We start from the raw sequence: 24551 nt of genomic DNA, 5'->3' as shown, positions 1-24551 counted from the left end.
GGTTAAGTTAGTGGAGGGTGGGAAACAGAGGCTCTTGGGACCTTGAATTTCCACTTTGAATGTCTCCTGCCTCCCACCAAAGGCCTTACTGGAAGTCAGGGCTGTGAGACCTAATGGGCCTTGCATCAGGGGTCACCTTTGATCTCCTATGTTTACAGAGGAAGAACGGGGAGCCAGAGAGGCCTGTCAGAGTTATATCATCCACTGGCAAACTGGGGTTCACAGACCTAGAGCCAGTGGGCCCCAAGACGTGCTCAGGGGACAAGGCTGCCCAGAGGCAGGGGTGGGAGCCAGCCCCCATCCTGTCCCCACATGCTGGTGAGGCTGGAAACTACAGAACGCCAGGCAGTGAATTTCCACGTTCACTGGAAGACACTGGGAACTGTCTCTTGACCATCTTTAAGGGTTCCCTCACCTCTGAGACATGTCATTTGGCAGTGGAGTGAGGAAGGGGCCCATAGCCACTCCGTCAATATCTGGGGATTTTGTGTGCGTCACAGAGCCCAGGCTATGAAAGTCCGGCTCTCATTCCTCCTGGAGTGGCCGCTGTTTGACCCTCATAGAATTTCCACCTGTACTCCGCCCTCATGGTCAAACTGCATGTGAGTGGAGCTAATGACTACTGATGCCACCGAGTTGCCACATAAGAGGAGAGAGTGGGAACCTTCAGCGGTTAGGAGCCACCACCTGAGAGCTCAGGAAGCCCCCTCACGGCTGGAGCATGCACCCCAACCTTGGTCTTCCTGCCCTGACTTCCCACCCAGCACCCCCGTTCCGTTAGCAGCCCCAGGAGGCCAGGGAGTGACCCTGACTTGGAGCTTCACGCCCCCTTGCTCCTTGTTGGGCACCAGCTCTAGCCTGGAGGAGTCTCCAGCATGCTCTGTCCAGGCCTGCAAGGCATGTGGAGGCGGTCCATTTAGGACGGGTTCCCCGAGGGCCTCCTCTGGGTTTCTTGGCATGCCCACACATGCCCTTTGGCCCCTCCCTTTGCAAGGGAATCCCTTCCAGTCCTCCCCTCTTGCCAGCCTCTGCCCCCAGCGAGGCATGGCCTCTGCCTCTCCAAGGCCATGTCCAGAACACAGTTTGCTCTCGGTTCACACATCGCCTGGGCCCCTGCATCTCCTGACCTCAAACCGTCCCCTCCTACCTGCCTGGTCTTGATGTGATGCTGACACTCTCCTGGACAATCTCATCAAGCTGGGAGAAGACGCTCAGCTGTACAAACCCCTCTGTGGACCATCAGCCCAGTGTCTGCCCACTCCTTGGCAGACCTCACCTTACTGTGGCCGTGAACATAGACCAGAGCACCTGTTCCCACCTCCCTATCCCACGACCCCCCACTCTAGGCACTGCCCTCGCCTGGAAGTCCACCCCATTCTGGCCTCAGGAACTTCCCTTGCTGGCCAGAGCAACCACGATGTTCTCCTCGCTGCCCTTGGCCCTGCCCATTGCTGTGCTGTGTCTTTTGGGCCTGGCTCCAGCCTGCCTGAGCCCCGTCCACAGAACCATGAGCATTGTTGCTGGGCTTGCCCTGGGCTAGGGCAGCACTCCTTGCCAGTTCTCCCCTGTTATTTTTGTCTTCAATGCATGTTGCTGTTGGCAAAGTACCCAAATTGGAAATAATGCCAAGAGAGGGCAGAGTGTCCTTTCCACATCATATTACAGTGCTGTTCGTGGCCCACCAACATTACTTGATTGCCCAGGATAAGATGCCTTGATTGGACTGTTCACTGAGGATTAACACCTGGAACATAGGCAGGACACATGTAACCCTGTGGGTATTTTGACTGGTAGTGGATGATTCCTGTAGAAAAGATCACTCCCCAGGCTATGGTTTCGCTGCCCTGTCGGATGTCACCCAGTTCTGTGTGTACCACGGAGGCCTCGCTAGGCCGTCCTTCCCCAAATGCCTGGAATATTCAGCCCCAGATGCCCTGCACCAGCCCTGCCTTCCTACTGGCCCTCCCGTAGCATGCTCAGGGAGTCTGCCCCCCACCCCTGGCGGGCACACCGACCACACGGTGTCGTCTGACCCGCCACCGACCCTCAGACGCTGACACGGGGCCCGGCAGGTGGGCAGGTTCAGCCTCCGACGTCGGTCCAGGAAACACTCTGCCCTTCCCGGGCCTTACCCGCCACTGGATCAGAACAGAGGACGTGGTGTGCGGCGTCACCGAGACGAAACTTGGAGGCTCTCCCGGAACTGGAATCCAAGAAAGAAGAAAGAGAGGATTAGCTGGTTCTGCTTGTACTTGGCCGCCATTCCGGAGCCAGCTCCTTCCTGGCTTTGACTGGGAGGCAGGGCCAGGGACCGGCTTGGGGGGTGGGGAAGCCGGCAAGCCAACATCCCTGCTTCCCTCCTTTCCCTGTAGATGGATGCCCTTCTCTGCCTGTGGAGACTGTTCCCGCCCAGACAGAAGGGACCAGATCCTGATGGAGGTGACAAGATAATGCCCTGCCTTTATCCCCCCCTGCCCCCCTGCAGACCCACATGGAGACACGCAAAGGTGCCTGGCCCTCTTCCCTGGGAACCCAGGCTGGGTAGCCTTCCTGTTGTCCCACATCTTCTCAGGGGCCCCCACCCCTCCCTGGAGGACAGGCATCATTTGTTGGAGGTACTTAGGTCAGGGAGGCTCTGAACAGGACAAAGGGTCAAGCAAGGCCCGGGTGCTCTTGGTTTCAGACACTAAGGGAGGGAGGCTGACTTCTGGGGGCGGAGGGATGGCTGCCTTGCTTGGGGCAGCGGCGGTGGTGGCTTGGCTCTGCTCTCTGAAGGGATACGGTCAGTTTGGCTCTGCCTGTGGCCGTGCCCTGCACTCTGAAAACTATAGTCCTGCACCATCTGGCTTGTCCTGCGGCCTCCTCGGACACCCTTCCCCACTTCTGCTCCCACTGAACCCGTGTGGTCCTGGCCGGCATGTTGGCCCTTGCATGGCTGCCCACTGTAAGATCCTGAGACTGCTTATCAAATGTTTGCCAAGAGTCACTGAGTGGAATGACTGAGGCTGTTCTCCCCACCCTGCACCCACATGACTATCTGACCCTTGGCGCCTCGGTCACCTGCTCTGTGAGTCTCCTCTGCACCTGCCAGGGCACCCAGCACCTGAGACATGCCAGTAGCAACCACACTTGCAGCCCCCCCATCCTACCTTCTGGGGAGTCCTCTACCCCATGCTCTCTGGCCTCTTGCTGGCCTGTCTGAGGTCCATGGTGGACCCTTGTCCAGCTTTCTGGATCACACTGGATTGATGGGGTCTCAATATCCCAACCACCATAACGAGAAAATGTTTATCGGCAAACCATTCACATACTGAAAGCCCCCCGCTGCCCCACCCCCAGCCCAGGGCTCCCCAAGCCCCAGAGTCTGTCTGTCTCAGTGGATCTGTGGTCCTGGAGACAATACAGTGCAAACACAGTGCAGTCAACTGAGAAGAGAAATGGCAAATCTCAGAAGAGGAAGATAACAGTATAGGTGCATCAGAAGGAAGGATTTAAATATCGAAGGATTAAGACAGGCCTTTGAGAACCTAGAGAGGCCCTTGAATGTTTTTTTTTTTTTCCCAAAATAGGCCAGTTCTGACGGAGCCTGAACCGTGTAAGGGCAAAGGGAGTCTGTGGTGTTCTGCTTGCTGGCTTGCCATTTCCTCAAAGATTCACCAACAAAATCAGCTCACTGTGTTTGCCCCTTTCTTTTAAGAATTAGTGCTTACTCCTGAACAGAACCTCAGTTGTTTTAAACGTAAGATTAAAATACGAGCTACAAAGACAACTTGAGGGGCCTGTCCTGTGATGGGTGCCCTGGGTGTGCAGCCCAGGAATCTTGCACGAGGCCGAGAAGCTGGAAGGGTCCCCCTGAGCCCCTCTGGTGGCCCTCGGCTCGCCCAAGGCCCCATGCTGGTGAAGCCATGCTCCCAGGTTAGAAAGGAGGAGGGTGGAAATGTGGGGAATGAGTACCCAGCTGCTGGGTGAGCTGAGGGCTCAGACTCGCAGCCCGGGATCCCGGCCCCAGCATCTGTGAAGCAAGAATGACCTTCCCGTCCGAAAAGTTGGCCTGCCACCGGGCGTGGCAGGATTGGCACCCGAAATCACAAGGGATCTGTGGGTCTGCTCCTCTGAGGTGGGAGAGCGTGGGTAAGAGCCACCTGGAGCTTTGAGGGGATCTCACCTCCATCACTTCCCTGTGCTTCTGTCAAAATGGCAAAACTGTGGAGCAGTTTGAGAATGAGAAAAATGGGGAAACCTCTCAAAACTCAGCTACCCTTCGACATTTATTTTTAATGACCCTATAAATTATTCAACTTGTAGGATGCTAATGGATCGTAGGGGTTTGGAAGCCAATCAAAGGAATCTCCGTTCCACTTGTGAGCCCTTGAAGTCAGCTTCACGACCACAGGCTGTATGGAGTGCTCCGAGCTGTCTGCTGCTAATTGAATCCTACTGCTCGCCAGTCACTGCCCCCCCCACCCCGGGTGACCCCTTCCTGGCTTGGGATGAAAGCGGGGCCTCTCTCTGGGAGCCCATGTCTCGGGGTCCAAAGACGGCAGCCGGGCAGGGGCTGGTGTCTGCATGCCCGCCTGGGTCCTAGCTGGCTCACCGTCCTGCAGCGTGGTGACCGCGTCCGTCTCTCCACTGAAGTCACTGTCCCCGATGTCATTGGTGGCTTTCAGGCGCAGCTTGTAGGAGGTGAACGGCCTCAGCCTGAAACACAGAAGAGCCGTGAGGGCCTGAGCCCTTCCCTCTGTCCTGCCATAGGGAGGCGGGCATAGGGAGCAGCCCGGAGGAAGAGGAGCTCACTTGGGGACCAGGAATCCGCCCTGCCTGGGGAGGGATGTCCTCTGAGCCTGCCCCCAGGGACGGAGGGCTTTCTGGATGGAGGGGAGTGCGGAATGTCCTGGCCCGGGGTGGCGGTTTTACTCGGGGCTCCTCCTGTAATTAGAACCTCTCCTGCAAAGCCGATCGCGGCTCTCTGAGGGACTAGAATTTCTCAGGAGGAGCTAATTACCGCAGCCCTCACACGATTCAGAGCGTGAAACCAGGGCCCGCCTAACCACTTCCTCCCTCGCCTGCGAGCGCGCCTTTGTGGAGGTCCGCGCTGGCATGGCCTGCCTGGCTCCACGGTCCACCCCCGCCTGCCTCTTTCCCCGCCGTGTACCCAGCTGGACCTAGTGCCAAGCCCCAGCCAGGCAGTGCCCAGGTCCACCGCACAGCAGCTCTGTGGGGTGGGCTCATTATGATTCCCTTTGCGGGGATAAGAAAATCGAGGCCCAGTCCTATCAAATCCCTTGCCCTTGGCTTGGCCAGGACTAGAAGAGGATCTTGTCTTGAGGCAACCTCTCTGCTGTACCTAAGACCGAGGTGATGCCAACTGTCCGGGGGGGAAACGTCCCAGCTCCCCCGCTGACAGGGATTTAAGGGGCACTAATGCTCCAGGCGCATGGCTAGCTGCCACGACTCAGGCCTCCCTCCCTCCCTCCATCGACACAGTCTGTGTTGATGGTCTGTGCTGAGCTCTGGACTAACACAGACTACCGACAGACTTCTGAGCAGATGAGCTCTGGTCTTCCTCGGGTCCCTGGGCGCCCTGCTCCTCTGGCTGTCCTTGCCGTTACTTCTGAAGGAGCCGATGAGGAGACCCCCCCACCCCTTGCCCGCTGACTGCAGCTCTGTTTGGGGGGAGGCTCTATTCGTGTCCATCTCCCAGACTGGGAGACCAGGAGTGGCTCTGGACTCTGCCTGCTTCCTCAGCTACCACTGGGCAAACCTCACTGCCTCCAAGCCAGTCCCCCGTACCCCCCCACAGGCCAAACTGTAAACTCATGGGTTTCAAACCGAGCACCGTGGAATCCCGGAGGCTCTGAGGGGTCCTCTAGGAGACCAGGGGGTTCCCATGCCCCCCCCCCCGCCGAGTCAGCCAACAGCAGCCCCACTTCCATCTGGTTTGCAAGCGGGGTCTGGGTAATCTTTTGCCTAGAGGAAGGATTCTGCGTTTTCAAAGACTGATAATCATCTTTGGACACAGGATCTGAAGAATCTTCCTCTGACTGTGTTTTCATATGCCCTCCTGCCTAAGACGGGATTACAGTGGTTCTCTGTCGACCGGCCCCTTGAAGGATGCTCTTCCCTCAAGCCCTCCACCACGCCAGCTTGCCCTGCCACAGCTGGTCGGCGACCGCGGGCCTGTCCCCTGGCCTCTCTGCACCCCCGTTCCACAGCTGGAGAAGCCTTGCCGGTCGACCTTGCTGTGGCCCTGGTTGTCCTGGGGGTGCTTCCAAAGTTCTACCCTTAACAATGATCTTTGCTCCCGGTTTCTGGGGGAACTATTCTTTATTAAGTTAAAACAAATAATTTCCCATCTGTTCCTAGCTTCCTAGGAGCTATTTTATCTAATTCTGGTGACAACCACATGGTTTTCTCCTTTGGTTCCTGCCTCAACCACCTGAGGCCCCGCATTTGCATTAGTGTCTCCTTCTCAGATTAGAAGGCAGCCCAGGGCGGTTGCCAGGGGCGCACACTTCAGAGCCAAACTGCCTTCATGCTAACCCCCATGTAACCTCGGGCAGGTCCTCACCTGGGCTGACGGGAGCAGCGAGATCGTGAGGCGCTTGTGCGGATCGCATTCAGGAGAAGCACTTGGAAGAGACTCTGGCACACACGGGTGCTCACGGAATCCTGGCTATTCTTACCATCAGGACCCTCGGGCCTCAGCTCAAGTGGCTCCAGGAAGAGCCCATGCCCTGCACGCTGTCCTCTAGGCCCTTTTGTTCCCTCACCAACCCCACCATGATTTGTAAGTAACCTGCCTTCCCCGCAGGGACACGGATCGAGGTGGCCTTGTTTACTGCCGTGCCCAGAGTGCCAGGAACTAGGCCCAGGGCCCAGGAGATGCTCGGTGGAGTATCTGTGAAGGAAGGGAGGAAGGGGGGAAGGAAAAAAGGGAGAGAGGGAAGGAGGGAAGAAAGAAGGGAGGGAGGGAAGGAGGGAAGGAGGCAGGGAGGAAGGGAGGAGGGAAGAAGAGGGAGGGGAGGAAGGGGGGGTGGGACTTGGGAGGGGTGAATGAGAGGATGCATGGCATCTGGCATGTGTCCGTGCGCAGGAAACGACCCTCGTCCTTGAATTTAGCGCTTACGTTCACTTAGCACGTTGCATTTAGGACACGTGTTGAACATGTCACTGATCCCTACGTGTTTAGTACCTCTCTGTTCTCTAAGCTTTCAGAATTTGAGGCCAGTGCCAGCTCCTCCATTCCCACCCAGGGGCACACAGCAGGGGTGAGGTACGCTCAANGGGGGGGCCCCCCCCCCCCCCCTGCGCCGGGTCTGAGGTTGGGGGAGGGTGTGTGGAGAGCAGGAAGCAGAGTTCCCAGCATTAGGCCCATTTCTGGGTCCGCAACATTCACAGGACTGTTAGCTGTCTGGTGGGGGGGGGGTGCAGGGCACACAGGCTGAGCTGCAGGAGCTCACCCTTACCTCAGAGGAGGAAGCCTGCCAGATGCCCTAAAAACAGGCCAAGAGAGACTCGGCGGCAACGAAGGGAGCCCGATGGGAGGTGACAACAGTCCCCTTGTGTAGTCTCTCCTGTCCCTGGGCTCAGCTGCATGGTCTGCAAGCTCACTCAGCCCCTCCTCCTCATCCCTGAGTAGCCTGTCCTTCGGTCCCCTGGTCTACCTCCCAATCTTGAACCAGCCTCCACCCACCCCCGTCATCCTGCCGTGCTCCCCCGAGGGGGGTGGTGACCCGTGAAGAAAGGCACAAACCACCCTGGACACTCTCTCTCAACCCCTCGCATTTCCCCCAATTCTGCTCCCTGTTCACTCGTCCAGGCCCACCTTGGGGTCGGCCCAACCAGAATCCAGAGTCTGGTCCTGCCACCCCAGCCTGGGCCAGTCCTTGAACTTCTCTGAGGCTCCCTTTATTCATCTGTGAGAACGGCGGTACTGGGACCCGCTGCTCCCAGGGCCACTGTGACAGTCACAGGACCCCCTCATAGAGAAGGCAATTTCTAAGCATCACCTCCTTTTTCTCATCTTCCCAAAGGCTGCCCCCTGCCCACAGCGACCTCGCTGTCCCCAGATGCATCTGCCACGTGCAGCCTCCCTTGGCCTCTTCCCACCCAGCATCCTTATGTGCCAATTTTCTGCCATCTGAAGTTGGAGACTGGCTGGATTTAGGTAAACGTCCCCCAGCTGTCTGGGGGCACGGGACCCTCACCGTCCACGCTTGCAGGACGCAAGCACACTTAGAAAGCAAGCTTGTTCTTGACCTGAGTGCCCTCCCTGCCCTCTTGTCTGTGTTTGGCTCCACGGCCAAAGTATTTGGGGCGGGGCACGGACTCGGCTTCCTGTCCCTGTTCCCCCCACGGAGCTGGAGGCAGAGTCTCATAGACAGAAGGAGCTCCCCATGTTCATTCACCGGGTTTGGTTTGGTTATGATAATGAAGCCCGAGTCCTGATCCTTTTAGAAGCTACCTACCGCTGCCTTTATGTATTTATTCACTCACCTTTAAGATACTAAAAACATCTATTAAGAACTCGTGATTTGCATCACAAAGAGCAAAGACTATCGAACCCATGCATAATATCATTGGCCAAACTGACCTGACTTTTCACATGGCTTTATTTTTAAAGATGACACAGAAGAAGAAAAGAAAGGACCCAGTGGAGATGGGGCCGGCATCCTGACTTGAACTGAATTCCCTCTAGGTTCACACGGTAATCCCCTTTCGGCCCTCCTGGTTGGGTCCAGTGTCACCCTGGGGATGCTCAGAGGACCAGCAGGACCTGTTATCGGTGTATATGTGACCTGAGCTCACACTGCTGTGGTCCCATCCTAGTGATGCCCAGAATGTCTGTGTGGCTCTGGGCTCAGGGGCCTTCTCCTCCTCGACTGTACTGTACTGCATGTCTGTGGGACACAGCCCCGATATGTCCCTCAAGCTGCTGCCTGCCCTCCTGCCCCAGACCCACACCCTTTAGATGTGGTGACAGCTGCTCGACGATGCAGGTGGTGAAACTTTTGTGTTAAACTTTGGTTTAAACTTTTACGTTTTCTGGTCATTAGCAGACAGCACGCAATTGGCAAGAGTAAAATGTATAAAGAACATTGAGAAAGGAAAGGATAAAGTAGCTCTGAAGCTACTGGAACAGGAGGGAGGCCACGCCATGGCGGTGGGCAAAAAAAGTGCGGCTTTCCCGGAAACTCGGCCCGTGGCGTGTGTCTGCTGACAGGCAGAGGGGGCCCTGGAGCGGACTGGCCACGGCGTCTCCCATACCAAATCAGACTGTTTGGCGGCAAACAGGGACACCCCCCCTTCCAATGTGAAGTCCCCTGCTCATAATTGTCTGTTTGATCTCAGGAGGCCCCGGGACAGAAAAGGCCGTTGGAGTTTATTTTCCCCTCTCTTTCAGATGGTTACACAAAGGGGAGATGTTATTTTCAGCCACAAGCACATTCTAATTAAGCTAAGCACCCAGTGCAACAAAGTGTGCTTTATGAAGCCATCTGGGCACGCCGGGCCATGCCCCCTGACCCTCGGGGCTGTGTGGGGGGTTCTGGGCTCTGGACGGGGTGGTGCCAGCAGCTAGGGGTGATCTCCTCTCGGGGCTGAGAGTGGGGCCGCTTGGGCAGTGTGGCCGGCGTTCAAAGGGTGAGAGGAGTGCTGGCAGAAAGCTGGGAGGACTGAGCGGGGCTGCTGTGGCTTGCCTTCTGAGTTGGCTGCCGGGTCCCTGCCGTCCGCTACGGAGGCAAACCTTGGGATCTCAGAGCTGAGAGGAGAGGCGGAGTGTCCGTCCATCTCCATATTTCACAGATGAGGAAGCCAGGCTTGGCAAGCTTACGTGGCAGACCTGCCCCGGCCCCATGGCCACCTATGGGCCAACGGGTAGCTGAGGTGGTAACACACCGACTCTCATAAATGAGCTGTGTGGTCTGCAGCTGTGAGGCTTCGAGCCACAGGCCCAGCGAATGTCAGAGCTGGGGGCTCTGAGGGACTCGGTTTCCCTCTGGAGGAGCACGCTCATGACTGAGGATGTCTCTGCCTCTACCTACTCATCCGTGAGGTCTGGTCTGCAGGCCCGCTGCGGACTGCGTCTGGAGCAGCGCACGGAAAGTGCTGAAAAGGATGCAATGCCATCTAATGTCACAGAGTGGCAGCAGGAAGGACAGCGACAGTGACCGTAACCACAACCAGGAAGAGCCCGTGGGAGCTTTCGCGCCTGGAGCCCCCAGACCAGGTCACAGAGGTGGGCACCGCCCAGATGCCATTCCAGTCTCCTTCTCCTACAGTGAGGAGCGTAAGGAAAGATGGAGCCGTAGCTAGTTTTCTAAACACCAGCTCACCACCACACACATGTGAGCTACTGTTGCCCCTTCAAGCAGGGGGCCAGGTGGTGCCTCTGGCCCTGCTGGAAACAGCCCTTGTGCCCGGGGACCATTCGTCCTCAGCTTTCAGATGCAGCTGGCACTCCCAGGAGCGTGTGATGAGGGGGTCACTGGGCGTGGAGTATTGTTTGGGCCCCAGGCAGCTGGAGCTGTAAGTGACGAGCTGCCTTCCTTCTTGGACTGTAACCTGCTCTGAAGGCCTTCCCCACAGGGGGCATTAGGTCTGGGAGCCACGACGGAGATGCCGGGACAGTCGTGCTACCTGCTTGGGGCCGCCCACTGATGTGCTTAGAGGACGCACGCTCAACACGCAGCCGTGCCTCCTGGGTGGGCAGTGTAGGGTGGCCGCCACTGTCCCCAGCCTGGTGCCGCCAGGCCCTGCATGGCCCCAGACTGTGCAACAAGCCGGAGGGTGAGTGCTAAGGAGCCGTCCAAGACCACCCACCATGCAGGTGGCCAGAAGCTGACATAAGCCTGGACAGTGTGGCCTCAAAGTCTGTCTTCCCATGATGCCCCAATGCTGACCACACCCATGTGTGTGTCACACATCACCTCAGTCACATGCTTACACCTCAAACCCGGGGGGGGGGATCTCCTTTTTTCTCTAAACCTTGCTGTTGCCACATGCCAGAGGCAGTGACAGAGCTGTACATCAGCCCCCGCCCCTCCCCCACAGCCTGAACTGTGCCGGGGGTGGGGTGTCTGTGTCTGAGGATGGAGGCTGCAGAAGCCCCCATGCTGGCACCCCACCCTGGCTGCTCCTTTCCTTGGGCTCAGGTTCAGCCTCGTGCAGGAGCTGAGCCAGGCGACCTTGGTCAGGACCCCTGTGGGAGGTGCTGGGGCTGCAGGTGAATATGGCTTTCTGACCTGCTCTCCTCTGTAGACTGGGGACAATGATCTCCCCCGCTGGGCCATCATGCGGGTTCAGTGAAAAATGTGTGTGAGTTTTCTCAGCACAGTGCCCAGAATAGGGGGCAATGAGTACGTGGTGTTCTGTCTGAAAGAGGAATGTTGGCCAGCCCGGGAAATGGTGTCTAGGACTCGTCTACCCTTCCCACGAGAGGTGCTGGCCAGGGTCCTGGAACCCTCGGTGCCTGTGGAACACGCTCCCTCGTGGCCCCCTCACAGCCTGATGTGAGCTTCATGGAAAGTAACCACAGTCAGGGCCAGAGAAGGAGGACAGGGAAGACGCCGGGCTGGCTCCCCAGACAGGCCTGCCCACCGGACAGACCCAGGGGGCTTCTGCAGGGTGGTGAGTCTGCACAGCCCGGGCCCCCCAGGTGGGGGTGCAGGGCCTGAGGTCACTGCTGAGAACCCTCACCTAGATGGTTACATAGCCCTGGTTCCCCACTGTAGAGGGGAGTGTCCTTGTCCCCGCGGTAGGGGGGGTGCCCTTGTCCCCATTGTAGAGGGAGGTGCCCTAGTCTCCAACTATAGTGGGGGGTGCCCTCATCTCCCCACCATAGCACTGTAGAGGGGGGTGCCCTGGTCCCTCACTATAGAGAGGGGTGGGAACATGAGAAGGGGCCCAAATGAGGCTGTAGGTGCAAAGAGGTGAGCTGTGGTGGCCGGCACTGCTCCCCTCTGCCTTTGCCTGGTGGTTCACTCAGTAACTGGATAAATGCTGGGTTCTCATGATGCAGTGGGGAGGCCCCTCCCCCTTCCCTGATCAGCCATCACTAGTGGATGACAGCAGGAGCGGGAGCCATCTGCCTCGGTGACTAGGAGACAGAGCACAAAGAGAAGGCGCGACTCTCTCAGCCCCCGACACCCCTTCCCCATGCTCCCCCTCTTGCACCTGTGCCTCTCAGGGGATAGGGTGCTGGAGCCCACACTTCCAGGCTCTCTGGCCCTGTCATCTGTGCCTCATCCATCCTTGGGACCTGGGGAGTACACACCACCCACACAGGGCGTGCCCGGAAGGACAGACCCAGGGCAGAGGCCAGAGTAGGCTCCTGGAGGTGGGAGTCCTGGTTCCTGGTAGAGGGAGTGCGCACTAGGAGGAGACATGAGCTGTCTGGATGCATCTCTGGTCCCCCCACACTCCATGCTCCGTCCCCCGGGGAGGGTGCGCCTGGCGCTGGGTACCTTTCGACAGCACAGGCTGTGGCCTCGTGGCTGACGGACGAGGAGTAGGTCTGCCACTCTCCCCCCGGCAGCTCTCGCACCTGCACGGTGAAGTAGCGGATGGGGGAGGCTCCGTCGCTGCCCGGGACCCACTGGAGCCGGAGGCTGCGCGCGGTCACTTCTGCCTGTGGCACCAGCAGCTCTCTGGGGGGAGCTGGCCGCTCTGCAACCAAAAGAGAACACACCAGGGACACGTGAGGGACTGCTTCTCCAGAAAGGCTCCACGGAGGTCACAGGCAGAGAGGGCAGAGAACAGGGAGCTGATTCCTGGTTCCACGGCCGACTCTGGACCTGCCCCAGCCTGGATCTGACTAGAGATCCTGGCTTGTCCCCGGGGCGCTGCTTTCAGTGCAGATACAGACAGGGGGGTGAGCCCACACGTGCTCCCCGACGACCACACGTCCCTACGGGCATCTCTGAGTGACACCCCAGGCCCTGTGGACTCTCCCTCCGGGCTTGGGCTCAGTGCATTTGTCGTGCTGACTTCCCTTCCCTGGAAGCCAACCCGAGCCTGAACCATGGACGGCATCCCGCTCAGCTCCTCCGGAGGCTGTCGTGGCTGCTCTGTGCCCATGGCGCTGGTGACTGGGAGTGCAGGGCGCCGGGGGCCGGGACCTGGCTCCTGAGTGTGGATCGTTCCCGTCGTGCGTCTCCTCACCCCATCGATTACAGCAGAGAAACTCCACAGAGGGAGGAATAATTGTTTAATTGTTTATCATGATGATTATTGATACTGTTGAGAATGTGTGGTGGATAATAAAGCAGCGACAGCTGGCTGGCCCTGGGGTGATGGCGGGAGGAGCCCTTCCCCCTGACGTGGCTGGTGTTCCTCCGGGAGCACACGCTTGGGCTGCCCGGTTCCTCCTCATTCCTCCTCACCCGGAGCAATAGGCCTGCATCCCCTCGCCAGCCGTCAGGACCACCTTCCTGGGCATACTGCTGGGGGGTCTGCGGGCCCTGGCGGAAATCCCCTAAGCTCTGTGGGTCCCAGGCAGGTGATGTTGGTGGTTGGGGCATGGGCCGGGGTCTGGGCGTGCATCCCTCCAGCCCTATCAGCGGCAGCCCACTGTGGACCAGACCAGGGTGCCTCTGAAGGGCACTTGTGTTAATGCTTCCAACTGGATTTAAGTCACGTCAAACCTTTAGCAAACTTTTGTCTTTCCCTGTGCCTTAGAAAGTGCCAGATTTCCCTATGGGGCTGCCCCAACTCCGAGGGAGAAGGCAAGAGACTTCGGGAGAGGCACTCAGGGCCCCAAGCATGTCCTGGACAAGGAGGAGCCTAAGGACCGGGGAAGGAGGGGGTTCTCCTGGCACCTGTCCTCTGTCTGGGGGCCCCCGTGCTGGGGGCCATAGGTGGGGCAGCGCTGTGTGCTGATACACAGGGGCCCACGTGTGCATGGCTGTCTCTCCATCTGCTTCACACTTTGGCATCTCCGGTGACTCCAAGGTTTCTGTCCTCCAGTTAACAGTAGAGGTAACCGCGTCGTTGTAGGGGCTGTGCTTTTGTCATCGTCTATGGGGGACTGAGGCTCAGTGGTTGGGGTCAGGGGACTCACAGTGGGCCGAAGGGTTCATCCTTCCCCTGGAAGGTGTGGAGCCCCCGGAAGACCTGAAGCCACAGACAGGTGATGTCAGCATCCCCCTGTTGGCCATTGGAAGGGTCAGCCGTGTGCCTGGGCTGAGCAGCCCTATCCTGGGCAGCCAGGTGTTCCAGAGAGGGTGGCCAATGAGTGGCTGCCGGACCTCGGTGGGCCCTTCCACCTTGTAGGGCATCAGCATCCCCACCTGCCTGGCCTGTTTGTGTGGGAATTAGAGAGAGCAGTGGGCTGCAATGCCTGGAACGTGGCCAGCATGTGGCCAGCATGTGGCGAGGGCTCAGTGCACACCAGCCTCCTCTGCCTTCTACCTTTTGTAGGTTTCAGATCGGTCCTTCGGATTGTTTTTCAAGCACTCTGGGTTCAACTCATGCTGCCCTCAGATTGTCTGCTCTAGATCTTTTCCCAGAGCGATCACAGAGGCTGCAGGGAACTGGCTCACCCTCTGAGTGTGGCCATGGCACCAGCTCTGCTCCTGGAGGTCTGTGGACCCTGCTGGCCCTCGGGTGCTTCTCAAGAGGCCACCAGGTGGGCACCAGGGCACAGAGGAGAAGGGCCTTGCCTAAGGTCACATAGCTCCAGAGCCTGGTGCTTGGGGACTCCCAGATGGGAGGTAGGACAGGTCATCTCTCCCAGCACACATGTGTGCAAGTGCCTTCCTGTTGTCCTCTTCCCCGAGACCTCTGGGCCTGGCTCTGACCTCTGAACCTAGAGTTGGTGTGGCCCTGGGGAGGGAGCCCACTGAGGCAGATCCCAGAGCAAGGCTGGAGGGCACATGAGGGGCTCGCAGAGATGGAGATTTCTGTGGGAGGAGATGGCCTGGGGGGTCTGTGGAGGGTGTCCACGTCACCGCACCACAGCTGTGTCCCCAGCAAATGACTGACTCTGTCTGGGCCCCCACTTCCTCTTCTGTAGAATGGGGGCTCACAGCACTTTCTTCCCCAGGCGCTGGTGAGGATAAACCAAGACAACGTACAACAAGCACGTCGCCAGTGCTTGAACAGAAGCGGCGTCCATGAGGACAGACCTCACTAGGACCGCCCGGTAGGAAACGTGTTCTTTGAGCAGCTGCTCAGCTGGGCATGTGGTTCTGAACGACAGAGACCAAGTGCCTGGCTTCAGGGAGCTGCCCTCCATCGTGGTGACTCAGCCACCCAGGCCAGTTGCACAACCTCTCTGAGAGCAGAGAGGGACACTCCTGCCTGTCTGGTAAATGTCGGGCTGTGTAGACACCCTTCGGTGCAGGGCCTGACCCGGGAAGCTGTGGACCCAGCAAGTACGCGGCTCCCGTTTGGGCCCTGTAGCACCATGACAGTGGACTTGGGCTTTGGGTCTTACCTCTTTTCTCAGTGGTGATGACGGTGGCCTCCAGCGGCTCCCCCCAGCCTTGCCTCGTCTTGGCCGACAGCCTGAAGATGTACGCGGACTCTGGGGCCAGCTCCGTGGCCGTGAACTGCCTCACTGTGGCGCCCACCTCCACCGTGGTGAATGTGTTGGGGCTGCTGCTGGCCAGGCGGTAGGCGATCTGGTACCCTGTGGGCGGGGCAGGAGGGCCACCTGTCAGTCACATCACCCCCTAGGGAGCCCGCATTCCCGCCTCCCGCCCAACGCTCTGCTTTGTTTCCCCCGATGTCCTTCCTCCTTGGCCAGGATCTGAGAGGGGGCACAGCTGCAGTAACGGATGGAACCTCTGAGTGCTGGGCCCCCATGACCCTCTTTCCCCTTCATCCTTCCCGCCACCAAGATGTGGAAACAGTTTCATCTTCCCCGTAGCTGCTGAAGCAGAGAGGACGTGGTGGGAATCAGCCAGTGCTCCTGAGGGGCAAGCCCAGCACTCCCTGCTTTTTCTGTCCCTCCTCACCCCTCCTGCTGCCCGCCCTTCCCCTTGCAGGGCCAGGGGCATTGCCTCCTTCTAGACTGTTCCTTCAAGTGCACCCTTCTCCCATGGTTACATGTCCTTTCTCTCTGGCATCCTCCCTGTCTGCCCGCAGATCCCAGCTTTGGGATTGGCAGCTGGTGCCGGCGTGGCTCTGTTTCCTGATGTTGGCCCTTCCTCTGCGCCCACCTCTCAGGAAACCCCATCATGGCCCCCGAGCTGGGGGCTCCCCTGCAAATAATCCCCCCTCCTGCTGAGGAGGCAGCAGGGTGTGTGTCATGAGTTCTGGGGGGCTTCCGCAGCTCTGAACGGCTCCTGAAGTTCCTTGATTATCAAGGGATTATGGTTGATCAGACGTTATTAATGACCGAGGCTCCCGACCAGCCTGCGCCGACGCCGCCCCCGTCTACATCTGAAGAGGCAATGCCAACTGTCAGCCCAGCCCGGGACCCAGCAGGCGTGGCCTCCTCACAGGTGCAGACAGCTGTACTCCTGCCCTGATTAAAGCCAGAGATGGTGAGGTGCGGTGGCATCCACAAACACGGATGACAGCCAACCTGCTGGGGTTAAACAAGGACCTCCCGGGGCGGGGGGAGGGGAGGCCAGCAGAGCCAAAATCTGTCCTCCACCAGCTCGGCCTCTGCTGGTCTCCTAGGGGTGGGATGGCCGCCCAGAGACAAGGCCTCAGGAATTCCATGCTGCCCACCCGCCTCTCTGGGTGGGACGACCCCGCTCCTTTGTTGTCCTTCTCGCACCTTCTTCGGCTACGTTGGCGACTGGGCTTACAGGCATCTTCCCAGCTCCCGCACTTTGTCATCTGTCCAACCACACGAGGAGCCTCTCCCAGCTGGCTGTATGTGAGGCTGGGGTGGGGGGGTGGTTCCACGCGATCAGCGTCAAGCCCCTGACCACTGCTGGTCACCACCATCACCACACAGATGGGGGGGGGGGTTCCGGCACGCCCTGGCTGGTCCACAGGGACGGCCACTCACAGGTCTGGTGTTTGCAGGACTCCGTGCGGTTGCTACGATGCTGCTTTGCCTCCAATGTTTCCTTCTCCCCACGACGACCAGCTGTCCCCAGGCTACCAGGGGTGGCTCAGCTGGCCTCCAGCCTCTGGCCAGGGTGTCCTGCTAGACACGTGTCCTTCCCCATTCAGGGACGGATGACCAGCAGCCCATAGAAGCCGGGTCGAGCTTCTCTGTACCCTCCTCCCACCTTTCTTTCCCTCGCCTGTTGTAGGTGGGGCGCCTGGGGTTCGGTGCCATGGGAAGCTGGTCCTGAGCCTTCAGAGACTCCTGGCACCTTGCCTCCTGAGGGTGAGGACGCCGTGGTCACCACAGTCACCGCATGGGGCTCTCCTGCTGACCTCCTGGCTCCCTGTGCCCTCACAACGGCCACGATAAGAAGCCTATGTGTCCTCACGTGGCCATGAAGCCGTACAGCTCAGAGGGGGTAAGTGGTCTGCCTGAGGTCACACAGAAAGTAACCAGCAGAACGGGATCGGGAATCCTGAGTCTGTCTCACTTTCTACTGAGTCATACTGTTCTTGTGAAGAGAGAACATCCGCCCCAATCGTCCAGCAAAGGGAGAGTCTCCTTGCCAAATCCTGGCTCCTGGAGACCACGCGTCCTGCGTGCCTGCAGCACATGAGTGTGTTTTCAAGGGAAAACAGCATCTGGGGCGTGGCAGGCCCATGCTCTGGGACACACCTCCCGGGGTTGCGATCCAGGCTCTGGGAAGTCTCTGCTGTGTGACTGCGAACAAGCGATGTGCCTGCTCTGGGTCTCCGTCTGTTAGGCTGCGTGAAGGGGCGGCACAGCAGGGAGTGGCTCATGGGGAGGGTGTTGGCCTACTGGGAGGGGAGGGGAGAGGAGGTGTGCAGGGCCCCAGTGCACTCACACACTCACGCACACTCACTCTGGGTTGTAACGTGATTACAGAAAAAGGCAGTTCTCCACCCTCTGTGGCTGCAGGACACAGCATCCCCACCAGTCACTCCACCAGCCGCCAGCCGCTCTGGACATCCTTTGTCGTGCAGTCTCCAGGGAATTTCATCCCCATGGCCTCTGGTCCTCACCCAGGCACCTACTGAGTCTGGCAGCTCTGGGGAACGGTGGTATAGAGCGCCAGGCAGCGGCAGCCCAGGGGCAGGACCCAGACAAACACAGGTCAGGCTCCCACTTGGTCCCTTCAGAGCTGGGGACAGGTACCTAGACATGGGAGGGATGCCCTGGCCCTGCCAGGCCTGTCCCATTTGCTGTGTGCTGCACGCTCTGTACTGAGCCATGCTTGCCAGGTCTGCTCTGCCAGCTTCTTGTCCATCTTTCTGGGAAGCATCAGAGAGCAAAGAGCCGCTAAAGCATCTGTGAAGAGACGCTTGTCCTTGCCGGGGTGTGCACGCATCCTGCCCTGCACTGGGCTCTCCTTGGCAGCTCCTCTGGGTCGGCATTTGCTCTGTCACATGTCTGGTCCTTCCCGAGTCTCACCATCTGTTTGTGGCTCTTCTCATATTCATGCCTGAGAGTCATGACGTCCTCACCCCCGACGGTCATGATTTCCACAAGGTACTCAATCCCCAATTCTTCCTACAGCACCCACGGACTCGTCCCTGGGAATGGGGGTGAAGTCAGCGTACGTCCTCCTCTGGCTTGTCCGTCACACACTGCTGACTGCTTACAGTACTGCTTTTCTCTCTCTTCTGGTTTGTGCGTTCAACTCTGTTATCTGAGCTATTAACTCTGAACTTCTCTCTGATGCTCACCCGCTGCTACGAAAGTTACGTAAATCAATGCTCTTAAAGCATCTCTAACCTCAGTATATCCCCCTCCGGCTGTTAGGAGTCTTGTTATTATTTTTATGTTGTCAGGATTTGCAGCGGACTGAGGGAATAGAGATGCCCATTCAGCAAATTTAAAGCTGTGCACAGGACAGATCAAAGCTTGGGTGGAAGCCAGCCGCTCTCCCCAGGCAGTGTTGCCGTGCCGGGATGTGCTCCATAGACAGAGGCCGAAGCAAGCCTCGCGTAGGACCGGGGTCAGCCAGGGGCCTTGGTGGTGACCCCTTCTTCCCCCGACCCTGTGGAAGACGGTCAGTCTGTGCCCAGAACAAAAAGCAACCAACCAGTGTCATTAACATATGCATATTCCTAAACTAGAGAAAGAAAATGAGAAAAGATATTTTGCAAAGACAAACTGATTTTTACAATTAAACACAGAGGCCACACTGGCAGACACAGACGTTACCTATAAGAACATCAGCAAACACAACATTTTTAAAACCTCAAGAATTAGGTGTGACCCAGTGTCAGTGAGTTCAGCCATCTGAATATTGTTCCTGGTGATGAAGAGATAGCAACCCTCCTCAAAGAAACAGAGTCTGACTTTGTACTAGAAGCAGGCTAAGCACGTCGGCCCAGGACTGGGGCCCTGTCTATGCGCACGCCGGATTCCTGGGTGGGAGGAGCCGAATGGGTTTTTTCTTCCCAGTGTGAGGATACATGCCCATACCTGAGAGGGCAAGGAGACGTTGGAAACACCTGCTGGCACATGCTCTCCCAGCATCCGTAGCGGGCAGACACCTGGCTATGCACACACATGGCTCGGGAGACGTCCCAGGCCTCCCCGGAGCCCAAGACTGCAGCCTGCAGGCCCTTCCTCCCTACTCAACACCTCGGTGGCCGGGAGGTCCCAAGCCAGGCTTCCACCCAATCCCAACACGACTCTCAGCTTCTCATTTCCAGCCACTGAAGGAGAGAAGCTTAGGCTACCCCCAAATATGCCATTTTCACATGCTGATTATTTTGGATTCAAGTTACTTAAGAAATAGGCAGTGCCAGAGGGACACTCAGACCCTCCTCTGTCCCCTGAAAGCAGGGAATCAGTCCCCCTCACTGCACCAGGAGGAAGAGAGGCAGCCTCGTCCCAAGCCACGGGCAGTTCAGGGCCGAGGTGCCTGTATAACCCGGTTACTTCACTAGTTTACTGACCGCCCCAAACCCAAACCCCTCTTCTTGTCAATTCTTCATCAATTTACTGTTTCCTTGACTCGAAGGCATTAAAACCAGCCTGCTTTGGTCACTTTTGAGACTCAAATCTTTGGGGCTCCTGTAGACACAAAATTAAATTTGATCTTCTCCTGTCTTATGTCCACTTACTTCTTGGACCAGCTGTAAAACCCAGAAGGGAGGAGAGAGAAGCTCTCATCCCTACACCATGAATTAAGAAAATGACTCGCCCCCAAGTATTAGTGCCTCTGCATTTCAGGCACAGGACATGAGTCTATTTTACCCCGAGGGCCAGAAGGGGATACGGTGAGCAGAGGACAGAGCTGGGCCTTCAGTGTGGGAGCCCCACTCTACCGGGAGGCCCTACTGCTTCCTGCAGCTCCTTCCTGCTCTAAAATGGCAGAATTCTGATGATCGGAAGAAAAGAGAGACAAGTTGAAAATAATCTGGTCATACTACAGGTGACTGTGAGCGACTGGGAGAGACCACCAGACATTTGGGCACGGGGTCTGGGGGGGACATTCCAGTGCCAGGGGGTTGATGCCAGCACAGCAGAGAGGCAGAAACCCCAAGGCCAGGGTTCCTCTGGAGAGGATGAGTTATTTCAGAAAGTGGACAGAAAAACAGGATTGTCTGGAAGAGCCTTGGGGTACCTGCATCAGGAATAAGGTCAGGGCAGTGGGTCCAAGTCCCCTGCAGCAGGTCCTGGGGTCAGAGCCGCCACTAGGTCTGGGATGGGCATGACAACCTGCGAGGGGCAGCCCCCGCCCAGCCCAATGCCAGAGCCCTCAGCCATTGGAGCCCAGAGGACCAGGGAGGGGTAGAGCGTGCACCAGGATGGGAGGCGACCTGAGGTCCAGGACGCTCTGAATGTCACATCCCATGGGCTGCCGTGGGTCACCGTTGGCCATGCTGGCCAGGAGAGGATGATGGAGCCGGCTACGCAGGGGCAGGTGCTAGAGACTTGGGGGGGTGGGGGGAGGGCTCTGCCCACACAAGATACTTTCTGTTCTATGGATGTTACTGCCTGAGTCCTGAGAGGCCCAGTCGGTTCCAAGATGGCCCAGGACAAAGGGTTTTCTCTGGAGGCGAGCCCAGGAGACAGAGGAAGCTGATAGATGGCCCGAGGAAGCAGTTACCCTGCTGGGCCCCCAAGGCTCTGCCCACTGGGCAGAGGGTGGTGGGGGTGGTGAGGGCTGTGGCAGCTTCCTCCCAACCCCCAGCAGTCATGGGCCAGGGGCAGCTGGTGGGCAACTCCCCCAGAATCCCGGCCCCAAGGCAGAGAGCGTCCTTGGGCGCAGCTCACTGCTGGCCGCTCCGATGCTGTGGGACTGTGGGGGGCAGCGCCGGGCTCCAAGGGCCGACTGCACACACGGCATCTGCCACAAGGTGACCTCACCATCCAGAGGTCACTGTTCCAATCTCAGGGAATGCTTCTGGTCATCATTTTTCTACACATATGAACTTGAAACAAAACTGATTTTACTCCGAGCGCAGGCTTTTCATTCGTGTCTTCTCACCACATCTCGAAAGCGTCATCCTTTTCCTTCAGAAATGTGTGTAATATTCCACCACATGGACCTGCCCCTTGAGGCGCCACCAGCACCGAGCAGGAAGGAGGCTGTTTGTAGCGGGATTGCCCCGGGCTCCTCCGCCACCGAAGCATGGAGACGAGGAGGCCCACTTCCTACAGCCACGGCGACAACTGTGACCAATGCACGGAACAGCTAGGCACAGCGTCATCTGTGCGCAACTGTGGGACACCTGGCTTATTATCTCTGCCTCTGCTCCAGCTCCCACGAGCCACTGAGAGAGACTCCCTCATCCCGTGGGTATATTCGTACCTTCCTCTTATCCGCCCTAAGTCAGGGTGAGAGCGCCCTGTCCCCATTCTGGTGGCCCGGTGAACGTAAAGACGGGCACCTCAAATGTCCTTGCAATGCCGCAGCCTCAACGGGCAGTAGAAGAGAGCTTTTTCCTGCAGATAAATGGTAAAAGGAAGCAGGTGAGTACCCGTTCCTGTACTTGTAGAGAATAATGGGAGATCATGTTGAGGGAGAAGAGTGTTTCGGTGGGAAAGGCTGGTTACGTAATCAGAGTTCAAGGAAGATAGAAACATTAGCGTCCCGGATGTCAGCGGTGCACGGGCTGTGCTGGGTGTTAGCAAAGAATGGGCAAGCCGAATCAATACTAGGAGGAAAACACGGCCCGAGTGAAGTCTGATTTGTAAGGTTATGGGTGAATTATTATAATACAGGCATTTGGGGGAGGGGGAAGGGCAAGTATAAGCCACATTGATCCACGGTGAAGGATGAAACTATGCAGTCTCTGAACACGCCCAGAAGATGGGAAAAACAATGCACATCTAGAAAATCAGAATCAGGAAAGGGCATGTGTTTCAAGCCTGACAGCAGTTCTAGAACCTTCAGCTGTGTGAGATGCAGGAGGAGTTCTAAGATGATGCTGCGTGGGGAGCCTCCTTGGGGGGGGCGGTATCTCAGCTGCCTCGCTCAGATGGGGTAACTGTAGACTGGCACCCAGAGCCCTCTGGGGGAGCTATGTACGGCGTGTTGGGTGGTTGCAGGCCTCTCACAGGTTGCGTGCGTCCTGGGCAAGCGAAAGGCACCCACCTGAGAGTCTCCTGTTTGGTGGTACGTCCCTAGGGCCTGACGCTCGGGGCCAAAGCCAAGGCCTCCAGTGGAGCACGGTGCTGCTGACGCCCTCGGTAGCGTGGGTGGGTGTGAACGGTGATAGCCCTGTCAGCACCCACGACTTGTTCAGAGAGCCCGCGGCAGCAGAATGGCCCCGGGATCGCCCAGCCCAGGCGCGTGTGGCTTGTTGGTTTTACAGCTTATGCGCATGAGGGCTGGGGGCAAACGCAACAGTGGATCAAAACTCTGTATTTGCAAGCAGGGATTATATTCACTTGCGCTCCTAATTCTCAGCAGAGACTTTGCACACCCTTCTGTAATAAGCTAAGGGTAAATGTTAGGCCCTTGGTAGGCAGGTGGAGATGGGGGGAGGCACGCGGGTTTAAAGAGCACACGCATCACGTTAGCTTCGCAGCATTTAAGGGAGAGCGGAGTCGTCAGCAAGGGAAGGAGGGTGGCCGTGCTCAGGTGGCTCCTGCCACAGCCCCCAAAGGCAGGCTCTAAATGCTAAAAGTTCTCCACAGTAAAATATTTACGCAAATAAGCAAGTGTTTTTCCCCGTAGGCGCCTGGTGGTGTTTCATGCTGTTAATCTTTTTGGGAAATGCAAGAACATGTTTTGATACAGATTACAAAAGCACGGCTACAGAGCTGTTTATATACTTGGAAGGCCGTGCTGCCTGAGTGCGAGCATAGATTCGAGGTCTCTGGGTAGGAAGCCAGTCTTGCAAAAAGATGTTTCCCCTTCTCCCCCACAAACACCGATCTGAATCTTTAGAAACTGTTTTCTCATCCTTCCTACGGCATCTGCAATTTGGTGTGCTAGCTGTAACAATATCCAGGTGACAGGTTACCCAGACAACATTTGTTACCATTACAACTAAAGGCCATTACAACAGAAGATGCTCAAATGTGGTGTTTTTCTGCATTACAGGTAGGCATAGCACTATTTTACTTTTTGTCTGCTTTGCCACGGTTGGAATGCTCAGAGTATTTAAGTACTGCCCTCTCCTTACCTGGATTTTTGCGATTTTTAGTGACGTCCCCACCCCCAGGGACTATAGCTCAAAATCCAAACTTCTGCATGTCCCTTAGGAGCCTCTGATACCCTGGCTCCAACCTGCCTTTCCCTGTTCTTCTCCCTGTCTGGTCCGTGTGAAACCTCTGCTGGGGACTACCAGCTAGATACTGGCATTGGACGACATGAAGAAACTCTCTGGTCCAGGACACACGATGAGATATCAAACAGCCATGCGTTTGAGCGAACGTTCCTTGAGTGCTGACCACGTGGTTGGGCATTATCCTAAGGTCCTCATGCACAACTCAATCAATACTACGAGGGAGTATGAGTGGTATACCCATTTGAGGGATAGGGAAGCCGAGGCATGGACAGACTCAGTAATGTGCCTAAATTCACTGGGCTGGGCTGCTGAGTCTGCAAGCTTGCCCACGCTGCCCTCGGCCTGTCCAGAGTGCGGTGCTTCAAACGCCAGGGACAGCAGAGCAGGCAGCCTCGGTTTCTTGAGTTTATTGAGCAGACCGCAGCTGGCTGGGGATGTGGGGGAGGGTGAATCATGCGCCTGGAGCATGAAGTTGGGACCACTTCCTGAGAATAGCTGGCTGTGTCAGATCCTGAGATCCACGGGATTCGTGTGACTGTTTGGTCTTTCCTCTTATTGTGTCTCGCCCTCTGCAGCCCGAAGAGGCCGAGCCCGTCACCCCTCCCGCAGCCCCAGTCCTGCCAGTGTCCCGAGTGGACGCAGTGCCCAGGGAGTGATGTGGCTATAAGTCCGGGGGGGGGGCGGGGAAGAGAGGTCGCCACTTGGAGTGAGGAGCGGAAGGAGCCACGACGGCCCTGAGAGGGACTGGGGTGCCCGCTGACCCCGGCCTAGGGGGCCTGTGTGCAGGGACAGCACCTGCT

General features: G+C 57.7%; 1 protein-coding gene across 7 annotated transcripts in view; it reads right to left on the bottom strand.

The window, feature by feature from the left end:
- The window catches only part of SDK1 (sidekick cell adhesion molecule 1), an 867584-nt gene that overhangs the window by 74919 nt on the left and 768114 nt on the right, over window positions 1–24551 (bottom strand). For all 7 annotated transcript variants that reach the window (XM_034669743.1, XM_034669739.1, XM_034669740.1 and 4 more), the window contains 4 exons: window positions 15437–15631; window positions 12465–12666; window positions 4595–4698; window positions 2133–2203 (listed from right to left, as the gene is read on the bottom strand). In XM_034669743.1, coding sequence (XP_034525634.1) covers window positions 2133–2203; window positions 4595–4698; window positions 12465–12666; window positions 15437–15631 — 572 coding nt within the window. The remainder of the gene's footprint in view (window positions 1–2132; window positions 2204–4594; window positions 4699–12464; window positions 12667–15436; window positions 15632–24551) is intronic.

This window comes from Ailuropoda melanoleuca, chromosome 10, assembly GCF_002007445.2.
Source record: "Ailuropoda melanoleuca isolate Jingjing chromosome 10, ASM200744v2, whole genome shotgun sequence".
Taxonomy (NCBI): Eukaryota; Metazoa; Chordata; class Mammalia; order Carnivora; family Ursidae; genus Ailuropoda; species Ailuropoda melanoleuca.
The sequence above is the reverse complement of the archived record's forward strand: the minus strand, read 5'-3'. Positions and strand labels throughout refer to the sequence as shown.